The sequence below is a fragment of the Nesoenas mayeri genome, assembly GCF_963082525.1.
Source record: "Nesoenas mayeri genome assembly, chromosome: 1".
Classification (NCBI taxonomy): domain Eukaryota; kingdom Metazoa; phylum Chordata; class Aves; order Columbiformes; family Columbidae; genus Nesoenas; species Nesoenas mayeri.
In genome coordinates, this window is record NC_137541.1 from 190,333,326 (window position 1) to 190,355,443 (window position 22,118).

Sequence of the window (22,118 nt, forward strand, 5' to 3'; positions counted from 1 at the left end):
ACATCCCGCCGCCGCCCGGCTCCCTCCACTCACTTTTATATTTGCGCGCCCTTTCAATCCTCAGTGACGTGTCCCGCGCCGCGCCCAATCGGCTGAGCTCTCTGGTCAGGACAATGGAAGGGCCTCGGCCAATCGGCGCGGCGGCTGGCTTGGCGGCAGCCAATGGGGACGGGGCTGTTTTGAGAGTAATGTTACCAGCGCTGAGAGTGTGAGGAGGCTGCGTATCGATCCCGCTCTCACAGCCATTGCGGTGCAGCGGGCTACACAGGGACTCAGGCAGCGCTGGGGCCGGGCGGGCGGCCGGGGTAGCGTCTCTGGGGCTCCGTCTCTGGGGCTCGGGGCCGAGTGAGGGCTGTGTGCTGATTCTGACACGGGTGAGTATGCAGCGGGAGCCGCTGGGCCGGCCGGGCGCGCTCGCCCGCTCGCTCGCAGCCGGGCAGCGAGCCGGCGCTGCCCGCCGTGCCGTCGCTGCTGCCTGGCCGCGGAGCGCGGGGCACTGCCGGCTCGGGCGCCGGCACACAAAGGGGAGCAGGGCTGCGCCTGGGAGACCCTTCCCGGTCGGCGAGCCCCCCGGCCGGGGTGGGGCGGGGGCGTCGGGGGCGCGGGCGCCGGGCGACTTCGGGAGCGAGGCGGCGGGCGGGAGAGAGGCGAGCGAAGGAGCCCGCCTGGGCGAGGGGCGAGTGGCCGGGGGTCGCCCGTGGCGGGAGGCGCGGGCCGCGCCGTGCCCCGCTGTAAGCCGCTTACGGTGCCTCGCCGTAGCCATCCCTGCGGCGGCGGGGCAGCCGGCGGGCACAGGCGTGGTGAGGCGGAGGGGTCTCCGGGCGGCCCGCGCCGCGCTGCTCGCTGCCGCCGGGGCCGCGGGGAGCGCGGGGGCAGCGGGGCGCGGGCCGAGGAGCTGCTGGCCCCGCGGCCGCCCGGCTGTAACATGGCTGACGGGAGCCGCGAGCTAGAAAACAAGGCGAGCGGCGGCGGAGCAGAGAGGCGCTCGGGCGGGCGGGGGCGCAGTTCGGGGGAACTTTTTTTTTCCAGCCACCGCCGCTCGTCCGGGCGCGGGGCCCGCGGCCGACGGGCCATGCTGGGCGGCCGGGCACGGGAGCGAGCAGGGGTCCCCGCCGGGGCTCTGCCCGTTCTGCCGGGGCTCGGGCGGGCGCTGGAAGCGCGCCGGTCCCCCCCCCCCCCACCCCCCCGCACCCACCCACCTCCCCCCGTCTCCCGCCCGCCCTCCCCCGGCTGCAATGGCTGAGCGTGTGCGCCAGGGTAGCGGGCGCGCTCACACAAAGGGAAGGGAAGGGAGGAAGGAGCCATGTTCTATGCGCGGCGGCGGGCGCGGGCGACGCCAGCAGCGGCCATTCCGCGCCTCCCCGCCGCTTCCGCCGCCGCGCCCCCGTGGGCCGGGGGTAGCCGCCTGGCCCCGCCGCGGCCCCTCGGCGGGGGTCTCGGGGCCTGGGCTCGCCGCCCCGCCCGCCGGGCTGCGGGGGTGTGGTGGCGGGGGGTGGGGGGTGCGGCTCGCTCTCCTCAGCGCACAAAATGGAAGGAGCCTCAGTGGCGGGTGACCTCCTCCGCTAGGAGCCTGCGCCATGGCGGCCGCTCCCGCCGACACCGCCGCTGCGGCGGCGCACACCGCGCGAGCGGGCAGGCCGCGCCGGCCAGGCCTCATGGCGGCGAGGAGCGGGGCAGGCCGGGGGTCGGCGCGCCCCGCCGCGGGGGGACGGCGGCGGCGCTTTGTCCCCGGGCTGCGAGTGGTGGCCGGAGCCGGGGGTCGCCGCCTGGGCAGGCCGCAGCCGCGTTGCTCGGCTCCTGGGCATGTGCTTGCTGCCCGCTGGCTGCGAGCCCTCGCGTGTGTACCAAACAAAACTTACACAGCTTGGCTCTCGCGGCGGGACTTCTTTTCCCCCCATCCTCCCACCGTCACCCCCTCGGCTCGCAGCTCTCTTGGGGGATTTGTGAAGTTTTACTTTCCCTCCCCTCACAGGGGAAGGGTCCAAAATGGTGGGAAGGAGGTTTTTAAACGCCAGCCCGTGTTCGCAGCGCCGAGCCCTTCCCGCAGTCACCCCCGCCTCGGAACTCCCTGCCCGGCGTGGCCTCGCCGCCTTCCCCGCGGGGCGAGCCGCGGGTGCCGGCCGGCGCCGGGAGCGGCTCCACGGCAGGGCGGGCGGGAGCGGCTCCCGCTGCTGCTGCTGCAGCGCGCTTGTTTACTCCATAGAAACTTCAAACCGGACGTGTTTAGTCACAGAGCAGAAATCTGTTTCTGTCTATCCGCCAAACCGATAGGAAATGCTGCTTCTGTGGCAATACGGGCAGGCAGTGTGTGCGCTCTCTTCGTTTTTTCACTTTTTTTTTTCCTCTAATTCCTGCTGAAGAGCGGAGTTTGTCAGGGTGCAAGTGGCTTTTTCCAGGGAGCTATGAAGAAATACTCTGAATGTCTGACTTGGGTGTGAAAGTTCCAGGAAGGTATTTTTCAGGCCCTGAAAGACTGAGATAGCCCTCGCACTGAGCACAGCTCTGCTAGTCATATGTAAATGTCATACTTTTAGCGTCCCTGGCTTGGTTATAACATGTTTGACTGAGTGTGGTGTTTCATTCCTGTATTTCTAGGTATACATACAAAGAGAGAGTAGGTTTTTGCAGTACACTTAAAGGACAGTGATAATACATGGTATGCAAAAATAATTAATATATCTTTTGCAAATGAGTATCATCCAAGGCCTGCAGGTGAGGGAGATAAAAATATGAGCTTTAGGAAGAAAAAAATTACTAACCTATAAAGCCAGTGGAGCCAGGATACTCATGTACTTTTTCTCTTTTCTTTCTGTATAATTTATCTCTTCCAAGCATAGGATTGATAACACCAGCAGTAATCAAAGAGTGCAGTCTTCACTGCATTGAGGCACTTGTACTTGCTTTCAGGTTGCTTGGAAGGGGCATTTTTGTTTGCAGCAGACCAGAACTGCACATTTTAAAGGCCTTTTAGATTTCAGGTTGTTTGTGTCCAAATTAACCTCAAACAGCGATGGCAGAAATCTTCAGTAAATTTTCCAGAAGAGAAACTTATTTCCGTTGTATGATTTTGGATAGCGCTCCGATGGGTCTTGTTTGGCATGATCCTTGTCATCGCTTACTTCCCATGCTGGCTTGTAAAAAGTAAAAGCTTTAAAGGAGTCTTCTTTTGCTTTGTTACAGAAAATCATCAAAAATGGGCAAAGGCGATCCCAAGAAGCCGAGAGGTAAAATGTCTTCATACGCCTTCTTTGTGCAAACCTGCCGGGAGGAGCACAAGAAGAAACATCCAGATGCTTCAGTGAACTTCTCAGAGTTCTCAAAAAAATGCTCAGAACGGTGGAAGGTAGGACTAACCACTAAAAAAAAAAACACCACAAAACCTTAAATGATTGCTTTGTGTGAAATACTGTTTGAAACTGTAAATTACTTAATTGAAAGTTCAGGTTTTAGTTAAATAGGGAATGCAGTTGTAACATTAGTGGTGATTACCTGTTGTTCTTACCTTTACCTTCCCTAAGTGAAATTTTGGAATCGACTTGGATATGCTTTTGAATCTTAAAATACTGTTTTGATCCTTATGAGTCTCTTCCAACTTCAGATGTTCTATGATTTTATGAGTCTAATTACCTTCCAGACTATGTCTTCTAAGGAGAAGGGAAAGTTTGAAGATATGGCAAAGGCTGACAAGCTTCGTTATGAAAAAGAAATGAAAAACTATGTACCACCTAAGGGGGAAACAAAAAAGAAGTTCAAGGATCCAAATGCACCTAAGAGGCCTCCGTAAGTAAATTTGTCGTTAGCATATGTTGTTTGGGACCATCACACTGGACTGTATCTATGTAATGATCGTTTTATCCAGGTTTAGGAGCTTCAGAAGTAAAAGACTACGTGATTTTTCTGACAAGTGGTGTAAATATAGGTTGAAATTCTAGTTACAAATTACAGCTTTGTGGTTTCAGGCTGACCCTCTTTATCTAAGTTGAAATAACGTCAGCCTTTGGAAGTGGATGCGAAAATCTGCAACATGCAGTCGCAACTGATTCACCCCCCCAGTTTCCGTTAAGAGGGTAATTCTAGTGTAAAACGGCTGTAAAATATTTCAGGCCCTGCTTTCCCCACCTGTTGGCTTGAGCAGAATTTTTGATTGGCAGTTCATTTAAAATTAAGAGCCTTTTGTGCAGAACAGGTTAGAGGGATGATCTTGCACAAAAAAACCAGCTTGGAGGATGAAAACTTAAGCCACTTTGTAAAGACTGCTGATTTCAGGTTCATCTGGTACTAGACACAGGTACTTTGTAGTAATAGGTTGTGTATTTTAAATGGAGCTGATGCTGAAGGGAACGGGATAGTTCCTGTGCAAGTGAATGTTCATATTTGGGCTTAAAAATCCTAATTTTCATAACAAATATCACATCTTCTCTACCTTTTACAGGTCTGACATAACAGCTCCCGTGGTGTCATTCACTCATTCTCTTTTGTTAAGATTTTCTCTGCATATGGTAGATAAAATTTGCTCTTCTGGTGGTCCCACCAAAACTGGGACAAGATGTGTGGCATTACTTAAGAGACATGGATGTGTTAAGTTTTCAAACTCATTTATTCAGTTCTACTATTTTTGATTGTAATTAATGTTTTCTCACTTTTAGGTGCTTTTCCAAAATGCTCTTAAGAAACAGTAACAAAGGTCACAAAACTTTTCTTTTATACTTAGGCCTAAAATTGAAATAACCTTATCTTCTTTTCCTTCTGTAGTTCGGCTTTTTTCTTGTTTTGCTCTGAGTTTCGTCCAAAAATCAAAGGAGAACATCCTGGTCTTTCCATCGGCGATGTCGCAAAGAAACTGGGAGAGATGTGGAACAACACGGCTGCAGATGATAAACAGCCTTATGAAAAGAAGGCTGCCAAGCTGAAGGAAAAGTATGAAAAGGTAACATTGGCATTTATAGAAATTATTTGGGGAGATCAAGCCTCAATATAGATGTTTTTTCTCTTCTCGTGTACTCTGATACCTGACGTTGCAAATTACAGTAAGATAATGACAAATCTCTTTATGTTTGTTGGAAGTTATGACAGAAGGGGGTATATGGTTTATTACTGTAATGCTAAGTTGGAGTCTTTTGTTTTGAACTACTTGTGTTCATCTGTAATTCAGGACCATCGATGATGGTTTGGTAGGTACCATGGTGTCCATATTGTTATTAAAACAATAGGTCACAGCAGCATCTGAGTGAAATTGGTAGTATTAAGTAACGCCAGTAAAGAATAAATTGTTTCTCCCTAGTTTTGGAGGGGTGTCTGAGCATCCCTGAACATCAGGATAACTGATACACATAGGTGCTTTTAAAAGTTTATTATTACGGTAATGTCGTACAGTTTCTTGAATTATTAAAACTAAATCCCACCATCATGACCAGAGCTGTAGAACTGTGTTGTGCACACAAAGTAGCCTTGCATGCGTTTTTATTTCCAGAGGCAGGTTCCCATCCCAGTCCAAGGAAAGAGAGGAGGCAATGCATGTTGGCCTCACCTGGTGGCACTTGACAGTGTGTCAGCCACCACCTGTGGCTGACGTATACCACCTATATATCCATTCGTGTGCCATGACTTTCCTTTGGGTATTTCTACTGCAGGCAAACAAAACCACTTCAAAATTGTAGCATCGTAGTGAGCAACGTGGCCCCTTCGAGTTTAATTGTGTGCTGGAGGGGAACCACAGGTCTAGAAACTGTCCCATGTTCTCCTTCGTGTGCAGCTTCAACTCTTCAGCATGGTAATTGTTTGTACGTGCAGACAAGGCAACTCATCAGAGGCTTTTTAATGGTAGAATTATTAATCTTTAGTTTCACGTATTTTAATCTTCGTTAGTATTGTCTTTATTTCTTAAGCTTACAAATGGGCTTTAAGGTGCAGTAATCTCAATATATACTTTCCCTGAGGCTGGCCTTAGCCTCAGTGGATATTGTATCTTCTAAAAACCTCGTGCTGATCTTTAAGGGAGTCTCAGGGCACTGTGAGATGAGTGGTGTAATGTTTACTGGGTGGGGAATATTTGAAGATTTGGGACTATCTGTGTAAAGGTGTTGGTGTTTTCTCTATAGTTGGGATATTCAGTCTTGTAGACCAATTCTGTGATGTAATTGTTTTTACAATTTTGGCACAAAGTCAGAAAGTCTAACCTTTTTTTGGCTTGGTCTTCCAGGTAGAGTTTTGACTTCCCTATAATAGGAATTGAATTTTGTACATTATAAACCACTAGAATAAATTTATGGCATGCAGAAGGTGGCACTGTCTACCCTTTAATCAAGTTCTTATACCTTTTATTTTGTAAACTTCAGTTAGGCAGAATTCTGTATAGTTACTCTTTGCTGAGCCATAACATTGCAAATATTAGTCCATGACATTCTAATGTGTTTTGGATAGTTAATTACAGTTTTGTGCCTCAAAGAAGGATTTTCCTGTTTGTTTCTTGAGGCATTGTAGAAGGTAGGACTAGAACAGGACCTTAAGAGGTCTCCCTACTTCCTTTCCGTGTGGGATAGTGGGCTCAGCTGCGCCTTTGCCATCCCAGGCAGCAGCTTTTCCAGCCTGTTCCCAAAAGCATAACAGCGGAGATTCCTCAACGGCTGTAAGGCGCGTGTTCCAGCGCACCGATGTCGTTTCTGTGTCGGAGGGTTCCCTTTCCTTTGGCCTCAGTTAACCTCGTGACTGAAGCAGCGGCTCCCGGTCCTGCCCCGGTGGGTGTGGAGAAAGGGCAGACACCTGGGTGGCTCTGGTTTCCCAAGTCCTGTTTGGCAGCTGCTCGGAGCTCTTGGCTGGTTAAATCTTTGAGAGATTCTTCCTGCTTTTCTCCTCCAAGGATATTGCTGCATACCGGGCCAAAGGGAAGGTTGATGCAGGCAAAAAAGTAGTTGCCAAGGCTGAGAAGAGCAAGAAGAAGAAGGAGGAGGAGGAAGATGAGGACGAAGATGAAGAGGAGGAAGATGATGAAGAAGAGGAAGAGGAGGAGGATGAAGATGATGATGATGATGAATAAGTCTCTTTTAGAGCAACTTCTTTCTTGTCTATAAAGCATTTAACCCCCCTGTACACAACTCACTCCTTTTAAAGAAAACAAAATTGAAATGTAAGGCTGTGTAAGATTTGTTTTTAAACTGTACAGTGTCTCTTTTTTTGTATAGTTAACACACTACCGAATGTGTCTTTAGATAGCCCTGTCCTTAGTGGTATCGCAACGGCCACTAACCTTGCCTGGTACAGTGTGGGGGTTGTAAATTGGCATGGGAGTTTTAAAGCAGGTTCTTGTTGGTGCACAGCACAAATTAGTTACATACGGGGATGTAGTTTCGTTTTCATCTTCAGTTGTCTCCGATGCATCATAAAAATAATTGTTGTTCTGTTAACTGAATACCACTCTGTAATTGCAAAAAGGAAAAAAAAAAAGTTGCAGCTGTTTTGTTGACATTCTGAATGCTTCTAAGTAAATACAATTTTTTTATTAGTATTGTTGTCCTTTTAATAGGTGCCCTTGAAAAATCATACTTTTTCTTTTCTCTTTTATTTTTTTTTTTGAGGGGAACTCATCTTTTGCTTTATTGAATGCCCGTTTGGGATCACGGGAATATTACAGTTTTCATCTTTCATATAACCAGCTGATAAACAAAGCTTTGATCTGCATACCCTGCATAATCATGATAGGGTAAGAAAAGAAATATATAGGCATATGGTGAAAGAATATTCTTCCGTAACTGGAAACAAAACAAAAAAATTCAATCTCAGCAAACTGATATTTGTTCAGAATTTTGTGAAATGTAATATTCTATTGAGTTGCATGAGTTTACCAGTCTTGGAGAGTTGAGAAGTATAGAGTTCAGTTTTACAGAAATGAAATAACTTCGGGGGGGCGGGGAGGGAGGGAACGTTAAATTTTGTCCTAGAAGGACCCATAGGAAGAGCGTATGTCCATCCGGTGTAGAGAAATTTACAGGTGTGACTCCGTTACTGTGTAATGGACGTTGTATTTGTAAGTCTCTGAACACTTGCAAGCGATGAGCGTACCTAAAATGTGTAAAGTTAAAAAGCATGAAATTACCATACTATTTTTTGGTGACGGGTCTGGTGATGGCCACGGGCTTTATACCATGAAACTCTCCTGGTAGCAAATGGCCCATGAGAAATGATTTTTCTTTCTAAGATTTCTATAAATGGTACCATTATTATTTGTTAAATCTATGTAAATTCATATTTGTATTCTTGAAATTCTAGTTTTAGCCCTTTAAACAAAGTTGTATATTGTCTCAAATTGAAAATGAGATAAGATGTATTTTTCCTGTTAGGTTTTATACCGCACTCTCGATGTTTGCCCATTTTTAAGTTAAATATAGCTGTATGGAAAAGTACATTTTATTAAATTTTGCATTAAAAAGCGAAATGTTTATGGTATACCAACAATGTCTAATTTGGTCAAATATAGTTCTCTTCCAAAACCAAAGCTAAGGGGTTTTTTGCATATTCAGTAAAACTTCAAGTGCTGGCAACTGTTAACAATTTTCACATATACCTGCTTACCAGTTTGGGGGACAATTTGGCAATTTTGTGGTTACAAAATTATGGTTCTCTTAAGTGCCAGTGTCTAAGAAAAAAGAAAAAAAAAAGCATTCTTGTAATTTTACACGCTTTTGTGATGGAGTATTGTTTTGTTATACAATTTTGACTTTCAGATTCTTATTTCAATTTGCATTTATGTATAACTTCAGGAGAAATATTGAACATCTGAATCCTGGATGATACTAATAAACTAATAATTGCAGAGGTTTTAAATACTTAGTTAAATGGCTCACTTAATATCCTTAAGGGTTTTTTTTGTGTGTGTGTGTATTGGTGTTTCAGATCTGTGCATTCCTGCTTTGTTTCAAACAGAAGAACGATGCTGTCCACAGGTCTCCATAGAGGAAGCTTAGGAGAGATTAAACTGGGTATTACCCGTTTGGATGCTCATAATTGATTACAAATAAATTTTCTGTGCTGAAGGGCTTTTTTGTTTTCCCAGGTCATCAGGAGAGTAGACACATTTCTTGCTCTTGGAACGAATGTACTTGCTGAGATCCCTGTAATCTCGTGCCTTTGTTCTCAGTGCCCGATGCTGACAGCGGTAACCGAGAGGATTCCGCTGGTGGTAGAAGAGGAGTACCAAGTGTGTACCCAGCAGCTGGGTTTACTTTTGCTTTGGGGCTAGCACATTGGTAACAAACGGAGTGTGCTCAAGGCTGAAGATTCTGCTTTCTGAGCAGGAGAGCCCACGGTGCTGCTCTGCAGGGGCTGGTGGTGGCCAGGAGTGGCACTGAAGCCTCCAGAGCGCTCATCAGCAGCTGAGCTTGCACACCTGTTGGATGGAAATTCTCATTTGTGTCCTCTAGAAAACTTTTGAAACAAAACCACTATTTCTGGGAGATAATACCATAGGTAAATTATTCTCCTTTTTCGCATAAGAGCTGCTGGGAGTTGCTGCTCTTCCCTGGCTGTGGTCCCCCATGAGCTCCTGCAGTTAAATAACCCTCTTGGTTGTGTCTGCACGTAGTTCTCAGCATTGGTAGGTCAGACTTGACGACTACAAGATTACTTAAGCTGAAGTCGGTTATTGCTGATACTTTTGCTTGAATTAGTGAAATTGCAGCTATTGAGGCAGCAGTTCCTGACAAGGGAACTGGACAGCCCTGCTGTTGCTGTCAAAATGAAAAGCAGTTCCTGGGGATTTGACCTGCACATAAGTGCTTGATGTAAGGGGAAAGAAAAGGCTTTTCCTGTTCTAAACAAAACAGATTGGTTTGGAGAGAACTTGAATGATAATAAGTGGTAGTTCTGATATCTTGAATGCCAAATGAAGCTGTACTGATTTTATGGTTGTTTACATCAAGTTGGTCCTGAAAGGAGCTGCACTTGCAGCCACCTGCTTTCTAGGTTCGCTCTGTAATGTTAAACTGGTTTGACTAAGCGTACAGACGGTGCTCATCCCTTCTGCCATGCTCTAGCAAAAAGCTGAGGTGCTTTAACAAAATGTTTCTGTCCAGGCAGACGGGCCCATGGAAGCCTGAAGTAATGGGTATCAAGCAGCTGAAATGATTTCTACAGTGTAATTTGGGTGATGACCCTGAGCACGTTTACAGCTCCTTTTATTGGTGTAACCAGCCTGTGGTGCAGGAGAAGAGGCCGAGGAAGAGCTGGGTTCAGGCTCAGCCAGCAAGCGGGAGGTTGGTTTGAACAACTCCACCAGAAGATGAGCCGGGTGGCCGGCAGCAGCAGTCTTAGGTTCTCTAGATGGGTGACAAGAAAAAAGCTTTCCTAATTCTTGCTAGTTTAAGGGTTAAACCTGCTAGTTAGCGTAAACATTCCTGTTCTGACGTCCCAGCTATGCCTGACAGAAGATTAAAAGAATAAAGTTGATGTTCTACGTTGGGTTGTAGTATGTTATTCAATACCAAGTCTGTAACAGAGACATGGCAAAATACAAGGATATAGTTTTTAATACAGGTGATTAATTTTCACCATTTCCAGGCTCTGCCAGTAGTAGCTGACCAGCTGCAGGCTTTTAGGACACAAAAGCACCTTTTGTTTTGTTAATAATAGTAAAATACCAGCTATTTTCAAACAACGTTCCCTTGTTATATTCTTCAGCTTGCCATCATGCTGTACTTGACTACAGACTCCAGATCACATTGGTTTTGGGGCTGCTTTCGGAGAAAATAATGATGTGACATCTTCCTTTGGCAGGCTGCAATAGGCCTTATTTTAGCCCCTGAAGTACATTAAGGGATGTTTTACAAATGAGCTTGTCCTATACAGTGCCTAAATGTGGGTGTTTATCAATAAACCTTTCCCTAGACTTTGCTATGGGATTGCACCCTACATCTGAAAACCACTTTGAGATGGTATTAACTTAGTCTAGAATAGGTTGACTTAACACCATCCTTTATTCCAAAATAATGTACTTGTAGACAAGCTCGTGGATTTTCTTCTAATGTTTGAGAAAAAAAAAAATAGGACAAGTAAATCTCTCAGAGTTTTGTATCATTTTGCAGAAGTTGTCTTATGTTTTTATTTTGTATATGTTGTGCTCCAGCTTTTCTTTTGACAGTGCTTCAAGCAGAAAAATAGAGATGGAGTTTTTTTCCCCCAATGAATTTATTATTAAGAATGAAGGTCACATTGTTCTGCTTTGTGCTATTGAAAAATACAGCGTGGCTTCTGCTTCGAGAGCACCTAATTTTGAAATCCATCTTGCTGAAGCGATTGCTATTAGAGGTGACCCACAGGAGGGACAGCCCTTCCCTTTTGCTACCTCATGATGGAATAGAAGACTTAAGCTATAAATCAGCTCACTCTACCTGTTTGCTCCATGAGCAGCTCAAGCCTTCCCTGCAGCAGGAGCGCTCAAGATCAAGCTGAGCAGCACGAGCAGCGAGGAACGAGCAAGATGGGCAAGCGTGGGGGTTTTTAGCTACACCTTGAAAAATCTTGCTGATATTAAAATGTGCTTGACTTAAATGACCAGCACTTGGCACAAAGGAAGTTCATCGTAATGCTTCCAGCAGCCTTTCATCTATTAAGGCGGCAAAAGCTCCCATCACACTTTTCTGACCTCCCAAAAGTTCTTCAATAAACACAGGAAAGACCAAATGCTGCAGCCTGAACGCCTGGAAAGGGCCCAGCTCCCTGCACACCCCACGGCAGCAAGAGTTCACCATTTAAATGCTCTCTATGAGAAGCTGTTCAAAAAATTGGGCTTATCGAGGGGAAAGCGAGGACGCGTGCTGCGATGTTTGGCGAGCGCATTTGTTATCAAACACTAAAAATAACATTTTTCGAAGAAATGTCTGGGAAGAAATTCCAGCCGAGGCGTGACATCCCTGACACCAGCTGCTCCATCCCAAACCAAACCCCCAGGAAACAACACGAATAATGCGCTTCTGGGAATAAAGTCTCCCCCACTGAAGTGCTGGGGTTGACCACGCTCTTCCTCAGCCTGCCCACGGGGGAAGTGCCCATCCCCTAAGCTCACGGCGGCAGCGGTGCTACGAGTGATGCCGGCTTGCAGCAGTGCGGGGGACCGATGGCACTGGGGGCCCCGGCAGCCCCCTCCTTGCTGCCATATCGCTCCTGGTGCCGGGGAGACGTTGGGCATGAAAACTGCGGGAGGAAGGGCGGCGTTGGCAGGTGGGTCACTGCGGGGCTCAGGGCCTGTGCCCGCCTTTGGAATGGGGACGCAAAGGGTGGCGGGCTGCAGGGGGGCCCATGGGCACCAGCCCTGTGAGACTCCGCTACGCAGTAAACGGCAAAATCACGGTGCTCTTTTTATAAAAATACCCTTTCAGATGTGTGTGGTGATGATTCCTAGAAAAGATAACTTTCTTGCAAAACGTGTTAGTAAATGATTGAATAACAGTGACTCATGTTTTATTATCAGACGCAACTGTAGCGGCGCTTACACTCGATTCAGTTGTGTTGACACACGTTTCTAGCGACACCTGCCAATAAGGAAGGTGCCCTGAACAGACATTGTATTTGTATTTGTAAAGCCAATACTGGAAAATGCAGCCTGAGCTCCCTGGGACAGGAGCAGCTTTAACAGCAGGTTTTGGGGACAGGAGGGTTTGGTTTTGCTACACCAGGCACCAATGGCAAAGTGCTGGTGGGTCTCTTATTGCGGGGGGCTGGCAGGTGCAGCACCCGCCCGGGTGTTCGGATGTTTCGCCAAAGTGACCCCTTGGGTTGTGCCTGGGACTGACGGTTTGTCTGAGAGTTGCACTCTGGGACATGTAACCAGCTCCCAACAGGTGCTGCCAGGGAACCCACCTGCCACAGGGACCTCCTTGTGCTGTCCCGGCCCCCCTGTGACTGAGCCTCCTTCCAACGCTGTTTCCTTTCAGGTGGAAGAAGGAAATGATCTGGTTTTGGGGAGCATTTGTACCAGTTGTTCAGCGACATTGATGCCATTTCAGGCACCGCACGCTTGGCCTCTATGCAGGGATGTGTGGGCTCTGCCCTCGGGCTGTACCGGGGGTCACCCAGTGGTGTCCTCACCCCTTCCTCCTGCCCTGCCTGGCATCCCCCCCCCCGCCAGCTCCTCTTAGGGGGTAGGAGTAGGAGTGAATCTGCCTCCCCCGGCTGCTGGGGGTGGGATCCATGCTCCTCCGGTTGGACAGGAGGGTTGTCCTGCTGCCCCACCGCCCCGGGCCATCGGTGTCATTCTGGCAGAATCAGGGAGGCTGAGGGCAGCAGGGTGCTCAGGGACACCCACCAAAGCACCCCCAACACCAGGAGCAGCTCTTGCCCTCTACAGACCCACAAAACGGGGTTAAAAACCCTGACGCCAGTGCTGCCATGGGACACAGCATCCCTGGGACATGCTCCCACCCGGGATCCGTGTCCCTGGTCCACGGCCTCGATGCTCCACTGTGAGTTGCTGCTGACGTGGGTTTTTCTTTCCCTCTGAATCATTTAATATGACTTGGGAGCACAATGGAGCTGTGATTTTTTTTCCGAAGCCGCCAGCCTGCAGGAAACAGAAGGTCTCTGAATAAAAGGGAGGCTCTTGTTACAACTTCCCTCTTATTTACTGTTCCCAGTAGCAGAGAAGTGAAAAGACAATGAATGAAATGGAGGATTAATCACGCGTAGCGCTGAAATATAAACAGGGAGACTACAAGTCCCAGAGCACCACTCCAAGCGATGGCTCGTACCCGCAGTACAGAACCTCACAGCTCTGAGACGTCTGGGGTTTCATGGGAACAGGCAAAAGGCAGAGGAAGATCGATGGGCAGTTTTTAAAAGGCAAATATGCCAAATGTGAATTTTACATGAATGTTTGTCTGTGTTCAGCACTCTCGAAACTTTTGTTCAAGTTGATCTCTGCAGTGCTTAATCATTGGCCCATGACCTTTGCAGAGGAAACTTCCTTTACTCCCATTTTTCTGCAATAATTTGAAAACAATAAAAGTTCAGGACAATTCCACTGGCCCACACAGACATTTAAAATGCTTCAGAGAGAACTAGCGTGCTGCTCAGTGTGTAGCTTTCCTCCTAAAAGGGGTTGTGTGCATTTGTGCATTAGCCTTTTTCCTTTTTTCTCTTGTTTTTGGCTTTGGAATCTAAGCACTGGCAGATTAGTGATCATGTTCCTTTTTTATTTTAATTAGGTATTTATCCATATTTCACTTCGAGCTGCAGATTCGGGGTATTGACACCAGCCTTTGCAAAGGTGTTGAGCACTTCAAGTTAATTGGTGATAAATTAACCCTGGGAGAATCTGCAGCGGAACCACGGCTTCAAGTGGGCTGTTGATGTGAGACGTATCATACACGTACAGCTTTGTGAAGGTCTTTAGTGAAGCAAAACAAAGGAAAGAAATGTTAGAACAGAACACAATCCACATTGCCTGAAATGTCTTTAATAAAAAGTTGGTTTGTGTATCTGAGTACCTGCGGCTGCCACGTAAGTACGAATGATGTTTTTCTGGTCCTTGGATGCTGCGCTGAATGTGAGGATTGAGGTGAGATGGGGAACATCACTGTAAAACTGTTATTATTCAAAAACTCAAACTAAACTCTAAACTATTCCTTTATAAAACATATATGAAAAAGTTAACGAAAATTTATTTGAGCCACCTGCAATAATCAAACTGAAGTGACGTAAGTCTGAAAATACCATCATATGCCTGTAAGTGAATATAAAAAGCAGGAGCGTGTGATATAATTAAGGTAAAAACCAAACTGATCTGTGTTAATACAAGGCTTGGAGGATTATATGAATAAAAGTCTAGATGGCCAAAGCTGTGGTGCCGCTTCACTGATCCCCGCTATAACCCCGTTACTGAGCCCTTGCCAGGCCGGACCCGGCGCAGGCAGCTGCCTGCTGAAGGGCTCCCAGCCCTGCCTGCCCCCTGCCTGCCCCTGCCCATTCCCTACCTGCCCCCTGCCCGCCCCTGCCTGCCCCTGCCCATTCCCTGCCTGCCCCTGCCCATTCCCTGCCTGCCCCTGCCCATTCCCTGCCCGCCCCTGCCCATTCCTTGCCTGCCCCTGCCCATTCCCTGCCCATTCTCTGCCTGCCCCCTGCCTGCCCCTGCCCATTCCCTGCCGGCCCCCTGCCCATTCCCTGCCTGCCCCTGCCCATTCCCTGCCGGCCCCCTGCCCATTCCCTGCCCGCCCCTGCCCATTCCCTGCCTGCCCTCTGCCCGCCCTTGCCCATTCCCTGCCCGCCCCCTGCCTGCCCCTGCCCATTCCCTCCCCGCCCCTGCCCGCTCCCTGCCTGCCCGGGTTTCACAGCTTGCTCGACTGCCCTGGTTTTGCTTTCTCTTTCTGCTGTGTGGGGCGGTGCTGGATGGATTGCAGCAACCTCCATCTATTATTTACACTGTTTCCACAGAAATAATAAAATATAATACATCCTTTTCAATATTAGTATATTTTTTTAATACTAGTTCTAAAGCCATGCTGATGCTGCATTAAGTTAGTTGGTGATATCTTTTTAAATGCCCTTTCTAAATACTTTTTAAGAGGGAAAAAGGCACATTGCATTAAGCTCCCAGCTACAGCTCCGATGTTTAAACATGGTGAAGGTGGCACCAGCTGGGTGTCCCTGGCCAGGAGGGGAAGGATGACCCCGTGGGCACCACCACCCCAGACCCCCACACTCGCAGGCTACAGGTGACTCATCTCCAGAACCTCGATGTGCCGGTGATTCTGATGGTTCCCTGGCGAGGAAGAAGAGGTGGGAAGAGCTGCTGGGGTCTGCGGTCACAGTACGAGTGCTTCCCAGATGGGTCCTTTACTCCTTGCCTTTGATTTTACTTATTCTGACCTAGAGGCGGCTGAAGAGTTGGCAAAGTCCATCTGTAGGGCTGGGGACTTGCCTTACGCTGCCTACAGTCAGCAGGGCTCAGGATGTCACTGGTGAAAACTTTGAATTGACAAATGGCTGCTAACGAGGATGTGACAGGTCCCGCATATCACCAGCTTCCAGGGACACTGGGTGCTCCTGTTGCCCTTTCCCCACATGTACAGCTCCTGCACCTTCCTCTGGTCTCCCCTCCACAGCCCTCTATTTTCTAATCAGAGTAATTAGTAACGGAGAACTTCTTAGCAACCCAAAGTCAGACAGGTTTTGGAGATCCAGATAACACAATTGGGGAAGACTCTGTTTTTTCTCTTTCCACCCACTACAGCAGATGTTGAAGGACCTCAAATTGGGATGGGGGCTGCCACAGTGTCCTGCCCTGGTCCTCTCTCCAGCCACGCTGCTGTGTCAGCTCCTGATGCAGGGGCCAGTCCCATCCCAGCGTTATCACGCGAGGATGCTCAAGCCGACGGAGATGACAGGAGCCGTGTGGCACCGATGGACCGGCTGAGCCACTCGCTGCCCACGTGGTGGCTGCTAAGATGATGTTTTTCCTGAAAGCCCTGTTTCTTTGAGGTGGTGAAATAGTTAGGTTCACTGAATAGTACATCCCTTTAAAAATCAAACACCTCCGCTCCATTAAGACTTACATCCTACAAAAATTAGTTTCATCATGTGTCACTGAATTGCTGTGTAGGGGAGGAGCCGCGATTGCTACGGAGCCAACTGGAAGTGGGTGCTCTGGGATCAAGAGCTGCAAAATGTTACCTAAACCAGTGACCCCATCTCTGTGGGGGTCAGAGTGGAGCACAAATAAGACTGCATGGAGTTTTTGCACTGAAAGTGTGATGAAAGTCTCTCCACTTCATATTTTGTTACTGTAACTGAGCCACCAAATTTAACATATTCCTTCTGCAGGGATTGATAGAACCTGCAGGGATGTTCACAGTGCTGGAGACCGAGACAATTGCAAAGAGATGATGGGGCAAGACAATCTGGTGAGGCCTTGACCCCCCACATCCCTGCTGTCCCCATGGCCCTACTGTCCCCATTGTCCCCATGGGTGGGGATGGGGGCTCTTGGCATCCACAGGGCTCCTTTTAGAAACTCAGGATACATCACCTGCCCACTTGCTGCCTGTCCTGGCGTTACAATGTCATGTCAGACTTGGCACGTCTCGCCGCTGGGAATAGTGCTGGGTCCCACCATTCTGGAGCTCACAGACAGACACCCCAGGGCTCTGACACAGGCATTTCCATTGGGGTCACTTAAATCCATGACAATCAATGTTAAATGAACACTGAATATGAAATGAAATACTTCTGTAAAATAGTAATAACGAAGGCATGCTGGAATTTTTTGGGGCCTTTTTTTTCCCAGTCGAATTTTTTACTTTCAGAACATTTTTAGCAGAAAACTCAGGAATCTTCATGATCGTTCCCAAAGTCTGTAGGGCTTTGCCTGCTTTGGAATGGGTCATAAGTTCTCCAGCAAGTCACACAGAAGGTTGTGTAGTTGCCATAATACCATAGATTTAAAAAAATATATTATATCTTGTTATAAAGTCTGAGGGTCTGTCCCTGCTGGGGCTTTAGTCTCTTTGCCAAGGTTGCTGGCGCATGGAACCCCTCGTCAGGAGCCTTAAACCTCACCCCTCAAAATGAAGACGAGGAATTGCTAACAGGGCAGGTCTGTGCCCATCGCCTCACCCAACCAGGCCAAGGAGGAGTGCGGGGACTGGGGTGCAGGTTGCTGCTCCCCGTCCCGCCACCCAGCACCCCACTTCTCCCTGCTCCCGCTGCAAGTAGAACGAGCTGCGCGAGCGGCGGTGATGACTCCTCGGCATTCTGGGTATTTGATCCGAGGAAATCACCAGTGAGCCAGGAAATGTCAAGATTACATCACAGGCAGAATTCTTTTAAAGCCCCGAAAAAGAGCTTGTTAAAGCCCGTTCCTCTGCAGCGTGATCCCAGCTGCTTTCGTTTTTGCTTCGCATTTCAACTTTATGGGAACGGGTGGGCAAATCCTCCCCCAGAATATTGCTCTATTTTTTCTCTCCCTTTGATTTACGGCGCTTTTGCTCGCCATGGCCTTGGCACTCGCTGGGCTGCAGGAGCGAGTCCCTGTGTTGCTGGGGGTGTGCGGGATGCCAATGAGGCGCGTCCTGCGGCTGGTGCATCCTGGCACCTCGGCCATGGGGACCCTGCTGGCAGCCCGGCTGTCCTCACACGGGAAAGGATGGAGGGGACGTGGGAGCGGAGGTGCCGGCCCCCTCCCCGTGTGTTCGCTCGTGTTCTGGGTGGGCGCCCCGGGCAGCTGCAAGGAGGTACCGAAACTTCACAGCCAAACTGCACCTCGTTATTCCACTCATTTCGCAGGACTGTTAAGGAGCATCCAGCAGAGTATGTGACCCACACGTTTGATTTCTTTTACAGTCTCTGTTTTGATATATGCTGGATGTGTTTTTATAAAATGAAGATTTATTGGAACCTGGAATTTTATGGCTTTAGGTTCAATTGAGTCCAGATTGCGAGTTTCTCCTTTTGGAAGAAAAGGAGAAGGTTTAAAAGAGCCCAAAGAAGCGTGTTCAGCCTGTGGCACTTGTGAAACTCTAGGCCAAGGCTGACACCTTTTTGTTTAGCTTCTACTATAATGTCAAAGCAAAAATTTACCATCAAATATTATGTCTTCCATATGTGATGCCCTCTGCAGATATAGATCACAGTAATTGTGTTGGGCTTCTTTCAAGTTATTATCTGTGCCATAAGAAAGGCAAGACTCGGTGCAGGATCCAAGGAGAAATGGCAAGTCAGCACAAACTCAAACCATGTATAATTAATAATAATGTGTGTTCACTTACAAATGTGTGCTTGTGCTCTCGATTTTTCTTGTAAAAGCACAGTGATGCCTTTGCTGCCTGCAATGCTCAAGAAAGCAGCCTATTTTTTAAAGTGCATTTAGAGCTGTGGGAGTAGCTATTAAACACATTCTATGTATTTATATAACATTAAGCATAAACCAAAGTATTTTCTTGGATGCTAAACATAGCTCAGTAAAGAATAACAACTGTTCAGAAGAAAACTCAGCTCCTGTTCTGTACCAAAGCAAACCCAAAGTTTGCTCTGGGGAATCTGCCCAGAGAGGTGGTAGATGCCCCATCCCTGGAGACATTCAAGACCAGGCTGGACAGGGCTCTGAGCAACCTGATCTAGTTGAAGATGTCCCTGCTCATTGCAGGGGGTTGGACTAGAGGAGTTTCGATAGTTCCTTCCAACCCAAACTATTCCATGGTTGCATGAAGTGACTGTCGCCTCCTGCAAAGTTATCTTGTCTTTGCACCAGGCCAGGGGTCACCAGGACTGGGGCTCCTTGTGCTCTGGGGTTTGAGTAAGAGAAGGTCTTGTGGGTGCCTGCTCAGTGTCCTGCAGAAGCCGAAGTGTTCATCAGCCACCACCAACACAGCAAGAAAATAATGAAACGCTGTTTTTCTGCTTCGCTACCTGTGCCAGTTGGCCCCGAGTGGTCTGGTAGGAAACGACCAGTATGCGAGGAAGCACAGCCTGAGTCCAGCTCTCTGGTTACCATGACATAAGTAAACAAATAAGTTTATCACGAGCGATGAGGGCATTGTGCCAGTTTCAGTTAAAATGATAAAATAATTATTAAAAAAAAAAACAACAAAAGCCAAACCAAAACAGCACCAAACCAATGAATTATTGCAGCACAAGGAAAGTCCTGAATGAAAATGATTGTTCATAAGAACACCAGAAATATATCTTGTCACAAACTGAGGCCTCCACATCTGCTTCACCACCAGAGGATTCTTTATAAACAGCCGCTTTAATTTTATCTAACAGCCTGTTTGCAGACATGCAGTCCAAAAATACATCTCCTTTTCCTCCTCGCACTATCCTGAGCTTGGCAGGACACCAAACATGAGGTTCAGCTCCTAGTTCAAAAAAGCCCTTCTTCAAGCGTTGACTGTGAGCTTGATTTAATAAAAACTCCGTCCGGCTTCCTCCGGGGAGCCCTAATGGGATGCAGAGCCCTGCACCTCTCAGGGCTGCTCCAGACCTGCTCCATGTTGGGCAGAAAGACAGTTTTACGGTGAAGTGAAATTACTCTCTGATGGAGTTGGAGAACAGACCGGTGTTTTCCACAGTCTCCTCTTTGAGGGCTACAGAGCTTTGCTTTCAGCCGTGCCATCCTCCGCAAGTGGGAGTGAGTGGGCAGCACAGGAAAAGCAGAGCAGAATCCACAGTGAGGGATGTGCTGGTGCCACCAGTATCCCAGGGGATGTGTTGGTGCCACTGGTACCCAGATGTCCCTCCTGTAAACTCTGCCTTCCTGAGGGGAGTGGGAAGAAAAGCCTAAAAGCCCCTAAAATGGCTTCCAACCCACAAATGCACGGGGGGGGCAGATGCATCCATCAGGTTCCCAGTGCTGCACTGCACTGCTGAGCACCTGCAGGTGCTCCTGAAGGAAAGACCAGGCGTTCACCAAAATAGAGGGGCTGTTACATCAGGGCTTGCTCCCAAAGGGTCCCTCCGACACCAGTGTCAGGACAACCACCTTCACGCTTCCTAACACTGGTGTTCCCAAGCACAACAGTGATTTTCTGGCTGCTGATTGCCTGGGAAAGCTGGGAGTGGTATTGACTGCTTTATAAAACCTGGTCAAAAATGGGTGATGTCACCCTGGAAGATGAAATATCCCCCTGCTGTGAGGGCTGCACCACTTTATGGGCCCAAACTTCCCAAGAAATTACTGCAAGAAACATCGCGTAATGTAGCATTTATCGCAATGCAGGATTCAGTGCTAATTAGCTGGGTAATTGAAAACATTTAAGAATTATCCCATTTGACAAACGGAGGAGCAAATTTCAAGCCTCAAACCTTGTGGTGACGAAGAAATATTAATGGTGTGGCATCTTGATGTCCAGTGGAAGATGTTTAAGCCTTTCTCTTTATGGTTCAGTTGTTTATTTAAATTACTTGCAGGATAAACCAGCAGCAAATATAACCCATACTGTTGCGGGGGGTTAATAATAAGCAGATTTTATTTAGCATTGCAGCGAAGGAGTAAAATAAATGAGGAGGGTTTTCCTGAGTGTTCAGTGAGGCGGATCCCATTGCCAAGATGTGGAAGAGAATCAGCAGAGACCTCCCAGAGCCCGTCCAGTCATTGCATCGTGCTAATGGAGGCAAATCAGCAGCACAGATGGGAATGAAAGGGAACCGCTGCTTTTGGCAAAGGATGCTGCAGGTCTGCAGTGACGGAGGGACCCTCCCGGCTGGTGCGGAGGATGCTGGTGGCACCCTGGGGTTTGCCATCACCTCTCAGGACGGATTTTCCAACTGGTCCTTTTAGTCGTGCCAGGGTGGTTCAAGAGCCTCGTACTGCTCCGTCCCCTATGGTACTTGTCCCCTGCAACAGTGAGAGATATGGGGTTTTCTGGAGGGGACCCCTGCCACCTTGTGCTGTGGCAGCCCCTGGGCATCGCCCCTGCAGTCAGGTACCCAATTTCACTTTACAAGAAACACCAGCGTCCATCTGATGACACCTTACTGGTCTGAACTTGGCTGGTGCCTTTCAGCTGAATTTCACCAAAATATTTATAAAAAACAAATTGAAGACAGTTAATTGAAAGGGAGAAGCAGGTTTAGCTGAATGCTGCCCAGCTGTGAGCTGCAGTACACCGATCCTTCCTTTAATGTACTACAACAGGAATGTAACTCAGTTGTAAATTAGATGATGTATATTAGAAATCTTACCATTTATAAATCACATTTCAGAAGTTTTTTTTTTTTATAAGAGCATCCATTCATTAGCTGTATAAAAATGCTAATAGTACCTGTGTATGCTGCACAGGAGTTCCTGACGTAATGAAATTTCATATCTCTCTAGCATGATTTGGATAGCTCCAACCAGGGCGTATACATGGATCTTCCTGGCACCTCTTTTTTTGGCCAGTCCCATAGCCCGTGGGGCCAAATGGAAGAGCTACTTTGGACTGACGAGGCTCAGAGGGATGTGGTGGGCAGGGAGCGGGATGCAGGCGAGCACAGGCATCACTGCCTGGGCAGGTGCTGGATCCACTGCCTTTGAAGAGTTCCCAAAATTGCCTGGATGAGGCTCCGGAAAACCCTGTCCTTCTCCAAAGCCCTTTTAGCTTCGGTTACTCCACCTGGAGCTCGCAGGCAGGGACAATCCAGCTCTGAGCATCCCGGCTC

The 22,118-nt window shown here is 48.2% G+C and overlaps 1 protein-coding gene across 1 annotated transcript; it reads left to right on the plus strand.

Moving 5' to 3' along the window:
• The first annotated feature begins 201 nt into the window (after window positions 1-201).
• Window positions 202-7,892, plus strand: HMGB1 (high mobility group box 1). The gene is made up of 5 exons (XM_080352811.1): window positions 202-374; window positions 3,181-3,343; window positions 3,635-3,780; window positions 4,753-4,927; window positions 6,857-7,892. Exons 2-5 carry the CDS (start codon window positions 3,194-3,196, stop codon window positions 7,031-7,033), a joined length of 648 nt encoding a protein of 215 aa, XP_080208937.1. The 5' UTR covers window positions 202-374; window positions 3,181-3,193; the 3' UTR covers window positions 7,034-7,892.
• Window positions 7,893-22,118: the final 14,226 nt, after the last annotated feature.